Here is a 15643-nt window from a genome sequence, read left to right as displayed (position 1 = left end):
GCTATTTTATATTACCACCAACAGTGCACAAGTGTTCCAATTTCTCCACATCCTTGCCAACACTTTTTTTGGTGTTGTTTTCCTTTTTTTCCTGTAGTAGTCATCTTAATAGGTATGAGTTGATATCTTGCTATAGTTTTTATTTGCATTTCCCTAATGATTAGTTATGTTGAGCATCTTCTGATGTGTCTATTAACCATTTGTATATCCTATTTGGAGGAATGTCTATTAAATCCTTTGCCTATTTTTTTTTTTTTTTGAGACGGAGTGCTGAGGCATCATAGCTCACAGCAATTGCAAATTCTTGGGCTTGAGCGACCATCTTGCCTCAGCCTCCCAAGTGGCTAGGACTACAGGTACCCGCCATAACACTCGGCTATTTTTAGGGACAGGGTCTTGCTCTTGCTCAGGCTGGTCTCAAACCAGGCAATCCATTCGCCTTAGCCTCCCAGAGTGCTAGGATTGCAGGTGTGAGCCACCACTCCTGCCTCCTTTGCTTATTTTTGAATTAGGCTTTTTTTCCCTGTTGTTGTTGAGTTTTAGAAATTTTATGTATTCTAAATATTAATTCCTTATCAGATATATAATTTCAAAATATTTCCTCCCATTCTGTGGGTTGCCCTTTTACTCTGCTGATAATTTTTCAATGCCCAATATATTTACATTTTCATGAAGCCAAATTTATCTATTTTTTTCTTTTGTTGCTTATGCTTTGGTGTCATATCCAAGAAACCAATGCCAAACCCAGTGACAGGAGCTTTTGCCCTGTATTTTTTTTTTTTTTTTTTGAGACAGAGCCTCAAGCTGTCACCCTGGGTATAATGCTGTGACATCATATCTCACAGCAACCTCCAACTCCTGGGCTCAAGCAATTCTCCCGCCTCTGCCTCCCAAGTAGCTGGGACTACAGGTGCCTGCCACAATGCCCACCTATTTTTTGTTTTTTTTTTGGTTGCAGCTGTCATTGTCATTTGGCAGGCCCAGGCTGGATTCAAACCCATCAGTTCAGGTGTATGTGGCTGGCACCTTAGCTGCTTGAGCCACAGGTGCCAAGCCATGCCCTGTATTTTATTCTAAAAGTTTTTAGTTTTAGTTCTTACATTGACATCTTTGATCAATTTTCAGTTAATTCTTGTATATGGTACTAGGTCAGGATCCAAATTCATTCTTTTGTGTGTGGGTATCCATTTTTCCCAGCAACTTTTGTCAGAAAGCCTGTCCTTTCCCCACTGAATGGTCTTAGCACCCTTGTCAAAAACCCTTTGTGCATTTATTTGAGGGTTTGTATCTGGGCTATTTTATTCCATTCATCTATATGTCTGTCTTTATGCCTCTACTGCACTATTTTGATTGTTTGCTATTGATTTTTAACCTAATTACATATGATCTGTGATGCCAATTTCTCGAGGCCTTTTACAAGATGTACATGGTAATTTTTAGAACTCTTCACATTTGCAAATAATGTGTTGGGTGTGGGATTATATATGCTACTTGTTTCTCTATTTGTCTATGGTTTCTCGTGTTTTGTAATTTTGGGGTGTGAGCTCACATTTTCAAGGGTTTTATTTGTGAGATTCCTGCATGTCCTTTATCATAGGCGGGGCCCTTCAGAGCTACTGGCCCATACTCTCTGGAGTAACCCACCCGAGGTATGTTCTTTACATTAATTTCTAGACTAGGGAATCTTGAGACCACATGGACAATACAAAACCAAATCTCAAATTGATGTTAGGGAAGGTCTAGAGTTACAATTTCTCAAGAGAAAATTCTTTTCGCTTTTTCTAAAGGAGCCAGACAACTTTGACATCTCCCAATCGCAAAAGGGTGATTTTTTTCTCAGTTTGCTTTTTCATGGAGGACATAGGTCTGGTTTTATTCAGACGTGTTGGTTCTAAATCTCATCAGGGAAAGCACACCATGCCCAGTTGAAACACCAGATGTTATATTGTGGGACCCACTGGCAAGGACAGTCTGCACCCCCAACTCCAGCCTGCTCTCTCCCAGGCTCTGGGGCCATGACCCTACAGGCCCTTCCCTCTCTGTGGGGGCTGTGATTCCAACTGTGGTGGGATGGGAAGTCAGGGGACCCAACCCTCCCACTCTTGCCATGTACCCACCTACCCGTTACTCCCAAGGGTCTGAAAGTGGAAGGTCTTGGCACCTCTGGCCCAGCTAATCAGCCCAGCTCATGGAGAGCTGTCAGCTGAAGGAGCCAGGAGGCAGGTGCTGGGCCCCGGCCAGTGGAGGGACGGCACTTCTCCCTCCTTGCCTGCTACAAGGCGATGCTTTTGAAAGACCAGTCACAGCCAGAAGAAAAGAGACAGACACATCCCATCCTAGGGACTAGGCCTTAGCTTCGGAATGTGACAATTTATTTGGGGAGTAAAAGAGCCTTTTTGCTCCCCTTTCCTGGCGTCGATACAATATTGAAGAGCAGCAGAACAAACGTACAAGACAGAGTAAATCGGCACAGACCCACCCTCCCCGCCCAGGAACCACTGAATCCAGAGCAGAGACCACCCCTACACCCCACATCAGAGTCTTCTCCACTGGGAGAGGGACAGAGTGCACTGGGGGACCTGCCCCCCACACCGGGGTGGCACCTCCATTTCCAGTCTCCTGCCAACCCCACTATTTTCCCATCTTTAACCACTGGAGGCAAAGTTTAGCCAGCTGGGAGCTGGATGGTTGAACCACAGACAAAGGCAACAACACTTCATTTTAAAAATGAGAGAGAAAAAAAAAAAGACAGTGCCCCTCCCCAAATATAGAGCTATATATGTATACTTTATATATATAGAATTCATTCGTGCACAATTCATTAAATGAACCTTTCAAAAATTAAAAAAATTATAAGATACATATTTCTTTAGGCCTTTGTGTTTTTAAATTATAACCAACGAAAATAAGTCCCTCTCTCCACTCCGCCCAACAGCAAGGGGAGCCAGATGAGCCCTTCCTGCTTACTTGGTCTCTTGCAAGCGGCTCCCCTCTTAGACCATCGGTCCCCCTTGGTCCAGCAAGTGCTCACTCACTGCTAGGGTGGAGAGCTGACTCCTTTAAGCCTTGCAGGGGGTGAGGGGACCACACAGGCCTGGGGCCAGCACTTGCCCCCCCCCCCAACCATCTCTCTATTTCTGCACCTTGGTGTGACTATCAGTAAAAGAGGGGGCAGGGAGCCCCTTTCCTGGAGTTTTAGCCCCTAATTCTGGGCTTTCTGAATCTGAGAAGTGATGCAGACAGAGAAAACCAGAAATCTTCAACATATTCCTTTTTTTCTTTTAAAAAAAGTGATTCCTCAAACCGTATAAGCCCCCCAAAAGGCTGCCTTGGGCAAGTGCACAGGAGCCCCAAAATGGAACTGACCAGGTGGGGTTCCACTGTCCAGCATGGGCTAAGTGCAAAAAACAACAACAACAAAAACCACAACACACATAACACAGAAAAGTGAAGGGGAAAAGGGGTACGTCCTCTCAGGTCTTCAGAGGGTCCAGAAACATTGGTGATTGGCTGAGCCCTGTTGGCAACCCACCTCCTTCCTCCCAGCTGACCCTTCAGCTTTGGACAGGTGCACTTGCCTGACTCAGGAACCAGCCGCCAGTTATGTGTGGGCTCCAGGGCCCCACCTTCTAAAGGGCTTTTCCCAAAAGGTCAAGGCATACTGAGCTCCCATCCCTGCCACATTTCCCTGGTGAAGCAGCTATGCCTCTCAGAACTTGTTTCTTCCTCCTTGAAAAGGGGTAATCTCCCACTCTGTCCACCTTACAACAAGGTTGGGGACTTCATCATCACATCCCCCCAGATCAGAGGAAGGATGAGGCTCATTTGGACCTTGATCCCTCTGCAGGTTGAGACTAAAGAGGGGCTCTGGGCAGTTGGAGGTCTCAGTGCAAACAACCTTGACCCTCACCTGATACTTGGAGCTGCCTGGACATTAGCAGCACATAGGAAGGTATCTTGCTGCCCAATACACCCATTACATAGATGGGCAAACTGAAGGTCAGAAGGGTGATTGGGGGTCCAGACTTTCTATCTCAAACCAGAGAAACTAGACCTCACCCATTTCCTATGACACGCGGGAAGGGAAGGGATGCACTTACGGGAGGATGAATGATATCCCAACCAATACTGAACAGGGAGACCTGGCTTTGGGGGGTATCTCACATACAAAAATAAAGCAAACCAGACTGCAACTTCTGCTTGGTAATTAGGCAAATGAAAAGCAGCAAGGGCTGGAAGAGGAGCCCACAGGAGGCCATGGGTGCAAGTGTGTGGGGGGAGGGCAGACAGGAATGCCACAGAGGGAAGAAAGAAGAGCTGTGCTTGTCCTTGGTCCCATTCACTCAGGCCCCCCAAGGGAGCTGCCCTCCTTAGAGGCAGGGGCGGGCTACCTGGCTTGTGGCTCTGGGTAGCAACCTGCAGGTGTGCAAAAGGATGGACACTCCCTTCCCTCCAGCTACCCCCTGGTGAAAGTCACTGCCAAGGATTCTCCCAGGGCCATAGCCTTTTTTCTTGAAGCCTGCATCCCATTTCAGGCCAGGGAAGGGCAGGGATGTCACGGTCTATGGGGAGATGGGAAGAGAGATGCCCCCCTCCACGGGGTGGTTGTGGTAGGGACCAGATGGCCTAACAAGCTGGAAAAGGAGGGCAAAGAAATCAAGCCACCTCCTCACCAGTTGTCTTGGGTAAAATTATCTCTTGGCAGCAGTGGGACCCCACTAGCCTCAGCCCCATCTTGGCTCCATCATCTCCCTTTGCCTGGGCCTTGTAGCTTCTAGCTGGCTCCCTTGGGACCTGCTGCCATCCTTCCCTTTGAGTGAGGATGGGGTGTGGCAGTCTGAGCTCAGGCCAGCAGGAAGGTGGGGGATCTCCATGGTGCCTGTGACCTCAGGGGGACCTGCCAGCTGTGCCCAGGCCTCAGCCCCATTCCTAACATTGCCACCTCACCTGTGCAATCACTGCGTTTCTCATTTTTCTTTAAATATCTCTTTCTTCCCCCCTCCCTCATCCCTAGGAATCCCACAATATTTTTTCTATGTCTTTTTCTTTTTTTTTCCTCTTTTTTTGTTTTTGTTTTTTTGCAAAACTAATTCTTTCACTTTCCTGTCATAAAATCACCTCTGAAAACACAACTTCTTTACAAAAAAAAGTCACGAATGACACAAACTCTCAGGAAAACACATTTCTATGGTCTCTGAAAACACCTGTAACTGGCACCCAGGTGGTTGCTCACCTGGGGGAGGGGGTCAGGGGGAAATCACCTCTGAAGACAGAGGAGAAATACCAGCCCTTATTTGGGGGAAAAGCCAATTGGCACTTGGACGGCCACAAAGCCAACACGCAGGGCAGATTGGGGGGGGATGCAGGAGTGCCAGCCCCTTCCAGCCCTGCAAGGGCCCCTGATCTACATCTTGGGGCAAGGGGGGGGCGTGGCCAGGGGCCAGATTACAGCTCCTGGTAGGGAGATTTAGAAGAAAGGTGTCCTCCCATTCCTCAAGACCAAAGGTGCCACGCCTCTGAGCAGAGGTGCCAATGGCTGCAAATGCCAGAAAGCCAGCTCCAGTCACATTCAGGAACACACCACCCATGCCGAAGACCTGGGTAGTGGTCCAGGGCTGGCTGGCAAGGCCCCTAAGTGCCGCTCCAGGAACCAACACCCTCGCTCTCCTGAAGGACACAGGACCCTCTGTGGTTACGCCCCTTTGGCCTGCTTACCCTCCCAAAGCCCAGCCCTACTCTGGGGCCGTGGTCTCTGCCCTGGCATAGATACCTTGCCTCCCTGGCAACAGAGGGAAAGAAGCTGCCCAGGGCACCAGAGACTCCCCCTGCTTCGAGCAGGCTGGGCTGTGACAAAGCCTCAGCAGTCAGAAGCAAAAGAGAGGAGGCTGGAAAGTCAGGACACCCTGGGAATGGTGTCCAGGTCTCCCCATCTTCCCCAAACACCCAAAGGGAAGCTTAGAGTGGGGTCTGCCTCAGTCTCCACCATGCCACGTCTGCAGTGAAGGCCTGACGCAGGTCAGGCTGACACCCCCAAGGCGGGCAGGGGAGTGTGGTGCCCCCAGCACACCTCAGAGGGCAGGCCTGGCACTTCCATAGCAAACTCTACAGGCTGGAGTCCCACTGAGGCAAGGGAAGGTCCAGGCCTTCAATGACCCTGTTCTGAGGAACTGAAAGGGTAGCTGGCCTGGGGCCTAGCACCCAATGCACACACGGACCCACGTACCACACGCCACGCGGGCAGACACACACGCACGTCACAAGTTCCACAGCAGGTTCTCGCAGCACCTTTGGTCAAGAACTGAAGGGGCCTTTAGATGCTGGGAGGCTGTGGCAGGACAAGTTCTCTGCCAGGTCCTCCCACCGCCAAGATGGGGGGGGGGGTGTTAGGAAAGTGACAGGGTAGGGTGGAGCTGAAGGGTCCTACAGCAAGCAGAGGAGACCTGAGCCTCCGCCCCAGCCTCTGAGGACCTCCCTGCCATGCAGGGAGGGGCTGAGTCTGGTCTCATCCTCAACCTGTCAGGGGCTTTGACAAATGGGCAGGGAGCCATCCCCACATCCTCCTGCCCAGGTATCTGCAGGAAGGAAAGGGACTGTGCCCACCCTGGGCAGGGGTCTCCTAAGGACCCCTGCAGCTGCCAGGTTAGCACCGAAAAGTCAGATGCTGTACACGAAGGTAGGGAGCAAGCTGAGGAGAGACAGGATGAGACAGGGAAGGGACAGGTAAACCCCAGGTCCTGGGGCTTCTCCAAAACCACCTGGCAGGCCCCACCATGTGTGGGCAGGGAGGGTGCCAAGGGACAAGAAGGAGCACTTCTTGGTACCCTGCCTGACCCAGGCCCAACTCATCCCAGAGCTGCCCTCACCCCCAGCTTTCCAGGGCTCCAACTGCCCCGCCCCATTCCTGGGCCAACACCAAGCCATGGGACAAGCAAAGCAGGGGGTTGGGGCAGGGGAGAAGGCTGGGGCAAGGGTGGGGGGAGCAAGAGTTTGATGCCGGGCAGGAGGCCCCCCCCAAGCCCCCTCCACTGTGGAGCCCCTTCACTTGCTCACTCCAGTGCTACCACCCCCTCCTGCAGGACCTGCTACCCCAGCAGCCACCTTCTCAAAATCTTCAGGGTTGCAGAATTCCTTGATAGTGACCGTCAGAAGGTTGCTGGTGACATCAGTGACGACCACATTGGAGCAGGGTGACATCTCTGGGCGCCAGTCCCCAGCCTCAGGCTCGGAAGAGGCACTGGCAGGCTCAGGGGTCAGGGGAAGTGCCTGGCCAGAGGCAGCAGTGACATCAGGGGGCACCCGCTTGCTGGTGGCTGCTGACTCAGGAGGGACGGACAGGTCAAGCACCTCGGGCTCACGCCAGCTGGGGACAGATGGGCTTGTGGTCTCAGGAAGCAGCTTAGGGGGTGCGTCATCAGGCTCAGAGGAAGACTGCGGTATTGGTGAAGGGCAGCCAGAGGAGCTGGAGCTGTGGGCATCATAGGGGGCAGCAGGGGTGGCCAGGAGCAGCCCCGGGCCCGTGGAGGCAGTGACATCGGCCTTGTTGGCAGGTGGGGGAGACAGAGGGGGAGGTGGGGGCTTATAGAGGGCGAAGGTGCCAAACTTCATGTGGCGGATCTGGGTGCGCAGGATGCTCTCACTGAACTTCTTGCTCTTGCCGATGACACGGTTCCTCGAAGGCACTTTGGGGCGGGCCAGTGCCCCCGCCCCCTGCCCGGCACCCCCGCCTCCCGTGCCCTTGTCCATCACTTTCAGGTTCAGGATGATGCGGCTACGCTTGGGCTCCCGAGGCTTCACCTTGCGATTGATGATGCGCACCGTCTCGGAGAACGGAGAGATGGGTGGGCGCAGGCCAGGGCTGCCCCCCTGGGGGTCTGGGCGGGGCAGGGGACGCCGAGACATGCGGTGGCAGCGGCGGATGTCCTTCTTGAGTCGGTGCACGGCTGCACTCGAGTGCAGCTTGGGCGAGGAGGCACTGGCACTTGGCTTAACAGGGAAATGCACATCGCTGATACGGAGGGCCTCTGCCTGAGCCCGTGCCTGTGGGCAGAGGGAGGGGCGGTGGAACCTCAGGGCTGCCTGCTTACCTCCTCTGGGCAACCCTGCACCTGCCACCCTAAGTACAGTCTCTCCGTAAATGCTCCTGAGTGGACTTAGGGGAACCAGTGGTACTCACAGCCCTGATTTAGAGAGGAAGGACAGAGGCTCAGGAAGTAAAGCAACTTGCCTGAGGTCAGAGTTAAGACCTTTGTCAAGGCCCAGCTCCAAAACCCAGTGTTTTAGCTAACACCTAATACTAGCGCAGCAGTGGCCCAGAAACATGTGGCCCTGGGGCTGCCCTTGCTGATATGGACAGGTGTCAATAACTGGGAGACTGGGCTCGGTGCCCATAGCACGGGGCTTACAGCGCCAGCCCCATGCACCAAGGGTGTTGAACCCAGCTGGGGCCAGCTAAACAATGACAACTGCAACAATAAATGGCCAGGCATTGTGGCAGGTGCCTGTAGTCCCACCTACTTGGGAGGCTGAGGTAAGAGAATCGCTTAAGCCTAAGAATTTAAGGTTGCTGTGAGATGAGATGCCACAGCACTCCACAGGGGACAACCAAGTGAAACTCTGTCTCAAAAAAAAAAAGGGGGTGGTGGTGGCTGGCATTAGCAGGGGCCCAAAAGTGCCTGAGCAGCCCCTGCTCTGTGAAGGCTCCCAGCCCTGCCTAGAACTCCTCCATGGACCATTCTTGGTAAGAGAAAGGTGGGTCTTCCCTGTCCCAGCACTGGCCACCCATGTGCAGAGTCCCTACTGTTCCATATCTTGCGCCTCTGCACAGGCTGACCTACAGCTCTGACCTGCCCCAGCTGGCCACCACCTCTGGACAGTCTCTCAGTCTCCTGGTACCTCCTCACACTCCCAGTCCCTGGTCCTTGCCCTCCTGGGTCTGATTCATCTGTCTGTCCAGTGCCCAGAGAACCTCACAGAGAATTGGTGCTAATGGATCCCAAAGCCCAGGTTGGAATCAGCCTGTCACACATGGGTTAGGTGGGATGGGCCTAGAGGTGGGGCTGCCACTCTATAGCCTCTGTGAAGGTCTGTGGCAGCAGGGGATTCTGCCTGGGCCCAACCATCCTTCCAAGTATTTTTTTTTTTTTTTGGAGACAGAGTCTCACTTTGTTACCCTCGGCTGAGTACCGTTGCATCATAGCTCACAGCAACCTCAAACTCTTGGGCTCAAGTGATCCTCTTGCCTCAGCCTCCCAAGTAGCTGGGATTATAGGTGCCTGCCCAACTATTTTGAGAGACAGGGTCTTACTCTTGTTTAGACTGGTCTTGAACTCCTGAGCTCGAGCAAACCACCATCTTGGCCTCCCAAGTGTTAAATCGCTCCTAAAATTCCAGGGTTCTGCAGCTCACCTGCTACCTCATGGAAGACAGAGGGTATAGCAGGGCCATCAGGAGACTCCAGGTCCCAGTCCAACCCCCTTGTTGTCCTCAGACGACATCACATGGACAGAGGACAGGAGGCTCATGGGGGCATACAAATTGTCCTTCACTAAGAAAGGAACAAGCCAGAGCCAGGTGCTCAGGTCTGCAGCTGTGAACACACTTGGCCTCCGGGAAGACAACAGGTAGTGAGAATGCAGAGTGACAGGTGTGGGTGCAGTGAAGGGAGAACAAGTCTGGAGGAGCACAGATAGGACACAGAGCCCAGTCTTAGAGGATCTAACATCAATGCTGGGTCCCCAAGCCTAAGTAGAAAATTCTGGTCCTTACTGTGCACTGACTATGTCCAAGACAGTCCTGAGGTTGCCTGCTAAGACAGTCAAATGGTGGAGGCAGCGAGCCCTAAGTACAAAGTCTCAGCAGTAGAGAGGATACACAGCTGAGGGGCTACAAGCAATGGCTGGGGAGTCTGCGGGGATAGATCCGTGCTTTATAGATATTCTGGCTTCTAGTGAGGCAGGGAGGCTTGTTAGCTTGATCCAGGTAGATGCTGGGAGCAGAAGAAGGACGCAGTGAGACCTGGAGTCTCTACCTCTCACTCCCTGCAGCACTGGGTGTTTAACCAGCACCTAACCCCTCAGATAAGACTGGACTGAATGTGGCCCCCACACCCATCAGAGTACACTGTGGCACCACATGGCCCTCCTAGCCTGGGCTGGGGCTGCTTGGGCAACAATCTCTTTGACTGCTAGGTGGCAGCACAGAAAGCCCCACTTGTGCCCATGGATGCTGCCATGCCCTCTGCTTCAGAGCCAGCTGAGCTCCCCAGGGACTAGGCCCCTCAAAGCCTTTCATAAAAGGAGGGAAAAGCCCAGCTTTCCTTGGTGTATCAAGTAGGGCGTTTTGCAGATTCACTCCTGCACTTTATGGGAGTCCCACTCTGACCTCTGGGGGTTAGCATTTATTCTCTGTAACTGTCTGAGCTTACTGTCCCCTGTATTAATGCCTGAGTCCAGCAGTGAGCCACAGTCCCTGGCAGAGTGGCAAATGTGGGCAAACGGCAGGCCCAGGAAGAAATCCTGGCTTAGTGCCCTCCCTGAGCCTCCCATCTGCACAACCGTAACAGAAGCTACTCCGGGTGTTCTTGTGATGAACAGAGAATATGGCACCTGCTTAGCACAGAGCCTGGCACGGAAGTAATTAATAGTAAATTTACTCAGTAATCTTTTTCTAATATATGCTTCCCAAATTTTCTATGAGAACCATTTCTTACTTCATGATTTCTACATTAATTTTTTAAAAGAGACTGATACGCCTTCCTCCTCCTCCTCAGACTGAGAATTCTTTGAAGATGGGACCTGGGTCTGCCTGGTGAATTAAAAATAACTGCAGCCAACATGCTTACTATACCCTAAGTGGGTGACTGGCCTGGCTGGGGGTCTGGCATGTACTACAGCAATGGTTCTCAACCTGCGGGTCATGACCCACAGGAACTGCATTAAAGGGTATTAGGAAAGGCAGAGGGTATCAGGAAGGTTGAGAACCACTATACTACAGAAAGCACGGGAAAGCCAAAGCACCTGGACTCTATACCACTGACTCTGTGTCTATGGGCAAGTTATTTGTTCTCTTGGGCCTGTTTTCCCATGTGGAAATGAGGGACACTGATCCTACCTCCAGGCTTCCTAGTCCCTTCAGAGTAGGTGCTAGAAAGAAGTGCTGAGTGTAATCTGCTGACTCTGATGTACTGAGTTTCAGGGAGTCACAGAACAAGGGGGCTCAGCCCAAGCTGACCTCCACAGTCCCTTACAAATATTTGCATCAGTCTCAAGCTGTTTCTTAAGATTCAGAGCAAAATCCTGCTGTCTGCCTCTCTATCCCCTCCCCCACCAGCTCTGTAGCCTTCATTGTTTCCTGTGTGTGTCCACCTCCCCCTGAACCTGACATGTATTCCTAGAGGGATAAGATGAAGAAAAGGAGGTGGGACATGGTGCCTCATGCCTATAATCCTAGCACTTGGGAGGCTGAGGTGGATGGATTGCCTGAGCTCACAGAGCAGCCTGAGCCAGAGCAAAACCTCATCTCTAAAAATAGTAGGGCATTGTGGAGGGCACCTGTAGTCCCAGCCACTTGGAAGGCTTAGACAAGAGGATCGCTTGAGCCCGAGAGTTTGATGTTGCTGTGAACTGTAATGCCATGGCTCTCTACTGAGCGCAACAAAATGAGATTCTGTCTCCAAAAAAAAAAAAAAAAGTGAAGAAAAGAAGATTGGATGAAGGTAGGAAGCTGGGTGGTGGGACCTCAGGTAAGTCACTTCCCCTCTTTGGGCCCTGATATGTTTCATCTGTGAAATAGGGATAATACTCCTCACTTCATGGGGCTGTTGAGAGAATTAGAGATAATCCATGTGGGGAGCTCAGTACTGTGTAAGGCCATAACCAGATAAGAACTAGAACCACCAAGAAAAAAAGGCATTTTGTTATCAGTGCTCGTGGTCATTACTTGCTTCACCGCTAGAGGGAGATCCAGCTGCACTGAGAAACTATCACAGCCCATCAGCCTTCCAGCTGCTCCGCCCATCCCTCCCAGAATCATCAGGGTTAAGGTTACTCCATGGATCCCCTAAGATGTGTTGTTGATTCAGGATGGAGGTTATAGAAATATGGAATTCTGGAAACCAACAGCTTTTTCACTTCTGCTTTAGTCCGAAACAAAGCACAAGTTTATAAGGGGCAGGAGTGGTAAGTCAGGGTGGGGTTGGGGGCAGTGAGCTGGGCAGGCCCAACCCACCCTCCCTGGGCTTTGAGCCTTCTAGACAATTTGTAGATGCTTAAGTTCTGTGTTCGGTACCGCCTGTGCCCCCCAAACAATCCTCCTACAAATTCTCCAGCTCTTGGCCCTGGAGACATCTTTTAGCATTACAGGGATATGGAGGCAGCCCAGTGAGTCTCACCTGCACCCTGGTCTGCCACCTTGGGCCATCTTATCCTCCCTTTCCCAGACTATTTTTCCTCTTCAAAAATAAATATAAAGCCAAATCCCTCAAAATGGCTTCCTCTGGAAGTTCCTCCCTCTTTTGCCAAGGCTAATATAGTATGTTTTCACATCCCCCATACCCGACCTCTAGAAATAACCAGAAGTGGGGGGAAACTGAGGCTCAGAGCTCTTAAGTCAGTAGCTCATCCTGGGTAACAAACTCAAAGTGAAGTGATTTAAGGTCAAACTCCAAGTGAAGAAGAGAGATGCTCAGAACAAATTCTGAGACATGGAGAACGTGAAAAGCTGAGGCCAGGGAGGCAGGTGATCCCCCCCAAATCTTCTCCCTGTGCCCTGCACCAAAGTGGGACCTCACTCACTCTTCCCCTGGCCACCAACTCCCAGCACAGCCCTAATGGCTCAAAAGCTTGGGGAGATGAGTTATCTCACGTGCAGAAACATCCCTTCCTCCACCAGCACCCCCCACCTGCCTCTGCCATCCCCTTCCTGAACCCTGTAGACGCCCCCAGGCCCTAGTTTCATCAGCGAGGATTACCCCCATTCCCAGGCCCCTTTTGCTGAAGCCTAAGCCGAAGCCAAAGCCTGCCGCGGCCTGCTGCCAGGGCCTTGTCGGGGGCTCACAACCACCCCTGCCCAGCTGGGGCCCCTCTGAAAAGGCCCGCCCGCTAGGGCGGCCGCGAATCAGTCCCTCCCTTCCAGGCCCCGTGCTGTGCCGGGGATTGGGGGCCCGAGAGGGGGCTGCTGGGGCAGGGCCAGGTTACCTTCAGGAGAAAAGTTTTGGGTTTGGGTCCCCTCTTCTTGGGCCCGTACAGCTCACGCTCCCTCTCCCTGCCAAAGGTTAAAACAGAAACGCCAAAGGTTAAAAACAGCCCCCGACCGGGCCCCACTTCGGGCTGCCCAGCCCGGCGCTCCCTCTTCCCCGAGCGGCGCCCCAGCCCAGCTCGGCCCGCCGCCCCTGCCAGCTGCCCCAACTCACTTCTGCTCGAAGGCTGCGATGAGCCGCGAGTCCAGAATGTTCTCTTCGGGCTCCCAAGTGCTGTACCTGCCCAGTCACACAGGCACGCAATCAAACCATAAGCAAAGACACAGTGCGAGAGCGCGAACCTGCCTCCCGCGGGCCCCAGGGCCCCGCTGCCTCCCCTCCCCCACGCTCCGGACCCCCAACACTCACTTGATCGCCCACCCCTTCCACTTCACCAGGTACTCGATGCGTCCCTGAAAAACAGAAAAAAAAAAAAGAGAGAGAGAGAGTGGGGGTGGGGAGGATGCGGGGACCCGAGGAGGCGGTGGCACGGGGGTGGCGAAAGAGCCGGGCCAGCGGGACCGCTTCACCCCGAGGGCCCGGGGACCCAGCAGAGGCTGCAGGGAACGGCGGCCCGCCCCAGGCGGCGGCTTACCTTTCGGATTCGCCGTTTGATGATGGATTCGGCCGCGAAGACCCGCTCGCCCACTGCAGACAGCTCCATCTTGCTCAGCGGCACCCACAGCCCATAATACTCCCCGCTCCCGCGGCCGGTGCGGCACCGCTCGCGCACGCGCCGCAGCGCACAGGCCCCGGCGGGCGGGCGCGCGGCGGGGCGCGCGTTCGCGTTCCAGCTGCGGGTCGTCACGTGACCCGCCAGGGCAGCGAGCCGTTGCCAGGACCTCCCCCTCCCCGGGGGCGGTTGCTAGGGAAAGTCGGCGCTCGCGGGGCGGGGGCGCGCGCTGGCTCTTAAAGGGGCCAAGCTTGGAGGCGGGAGCCTGGGCAGCGAGAAGGTGGATACCTGACTAGTGCAGACCCTGTCTGGCGCTGTGTATTCTGACGTTTTTCAGTCCCTTCTCCATCTTCCCAGTCTCGGATAGCTGACATCATCTCTCCTCCTTTTAACCCCCTATGCCAGTCTTGCCAGCCCTATGCGGGGAAAGGTGATGGAATCCTTGAATTTGGGTAGCCGCTGCGCATCCTCCTGGATGCAAACGGTTAAATATGATACAGCAGAAATGCATTTGCTGTTGTCTTGCCAGGCCTTGCGGGAATTTATTTAAAATATCACCCCTCATTCCCAATCCATTATTTATGTATTCGTGGGTGTGTGGTTTTGTAACCAGTTCAGAAGAGTTAAAACAACGCCACTGCGGGAAAGGGGGGTGCGGTAAATGAGGAATGGGTGATCTTGTGCGTCTTGGGCGGCACCTGCCTTCACCCCGGAGGCCAAGTTAAGACTGCAGCGAGGGCTATGTGGCAATGCAGGGAGGCAGGAAAGGCCACAGCGCAAGAACCAGCTCCCTACACCCAGATTGTGCCCAAACCAGGTCATCTTCTGGTCATTCGGCAGAGACCGCGAGCAGTCCTATCTATGTTTTCTGATTCCCAGGGGGGTCCTATCTATGTTTTCTGATTCCCAGGCCCCTGGCGGCGTAGCTCCTGGCTCGAAGCTCTTCCGAAGCCATTGCTTCTGGGAAGACCAGGACCCAGCTTGGGGGGGTGGGGGGAGGGATCTAGAGTTGTCTGGGAATGGACACAAAATACCATCACCAGGCAAAACGCAAAATCCTCCATTTTGTTTTGAAATTATTAAAACTTTATTTTCCATTATGCTAATAGTCTGTTCTTTGTCAAACAATTTTAAAAACAGATAAAAATCAACTGCCCATAATTTCCGTAAATCCATTGTTAGCATCTTTAGGACTCTTCTTCCAGCCTGTTTTATGCCTATATAAACACAAGAATACCTGTGTGTATATACATACATGTATGCATTGTATATGTAAGAATATACACACACATCATATTTATATAATACACATATATACATTGTGTGTGTGTGCATCTGTACATTGGATGTGAATGTGTGTTTATTTTTTTTAGAGGCATAGTCTTGCTCTGTCACCCAGGCCGGGATGCAATGGCACAATCTTAGCTCATTGCAGTCTGGAACTGGTGGACTCAAGCGATTCTCTGGAGTAGAATAACAGCCCCCTGCCATGTCCTGGGGGTATTTCTTCTTATTTTTTTGAAGAGACTGGGTTTCGGTATGTTGCCCAGGCTTTAATATTAAATTACTTTAACAAAATGGGATTGGCCTAGGCACCTATGGCTCAGTGGCTAAGATGCCAGCCACATACACTGGAGCTGGTGGGTTCAAATCTGGCCAGGGCCTGTCAAACAACAAGGACAATTGCAATAAAAAATAGCTAGGTGGCTCGGCGCCTATAGCTCAACCGGCTAAGG

At 52.5% G+C, this 15643-nt stretch overlaps 1 protein-coding gene across 1 annotated transcript; it reads right to left on the bottom strand.

Moving 5' to 3' along the window:
- Positions 1–2352: 2352 nt before the first annotated feature.
- Positions 2353–14036, bottom strand: CBX6 (chromobox 6). The gene is made up of 5 exons (XM_003783194.3): positions 13830–14036; positions 13604–13647; positions 13409–13474; positions 13194–13260; positions 2353–8037 (listed from the first exon to the last, which is right to left on the bottom strand). The coding sequence occupies exons 1-5, from the start codon at positions 13896–13898 to the stop codon at positions 7039–7041; spliced, it is 1245 nt and encodes a 414-aa protein (XP_003783242.1). The 5' UTR covers positions 13899–14036; the 3' UTR covers positions 2353–7038.
- Between the last annotated feature and the right edge of the window lie 1607 nt (positions 14037–15643).

Source organism: Otolemur garnettii, unplaced genomic scaffold (assembly GCF_000181295.1).
Source record: "Otolemur garnettii isolate 467f Iridium unplaced genomic scaffold, OtoGar3 scaffold00007, whole genome shotgun sequence".
NCBI lineage: Eukaryota > Metazoa > Chordata > Mammalia > Primates > Galagidae > Otolemur > Otolemur garnettii.
The sequence above is the reverse complement of the archived record's forward strand: the minus strand, read 5'-3'. Positions and strand labels throughout refer to the sequence as shown.

What these genes read in the sequence shown, in the direction of transcription:
- CBX6 (XM_003783194.3), bottom strand. Translation starts at nt 13,898, where the DNA reads ATGGAGCTGTCTGCAGTGGGCGAGCGGGTCTTCGCGGCCGAATCCATC. An exon ending in TGGAAGGGGTGGGCGATCAA is followed by an intron (nt 13,475 to 13,603) that starts GTGAGTGTTGGG and finishes GTGACTGGGCAG; the next exon opens with GTACAGCACTTGGGAGCCCG. An exon ending in ATCGCAGCCTTCGAGCAGAA is followed by an intron (nt 13,261 to 13,408) that starts GTGAGTTGGGGC and finishes AACCTTTGGCAG; the next exon opens with GGAGAGGGAGCGTGAGCTGT.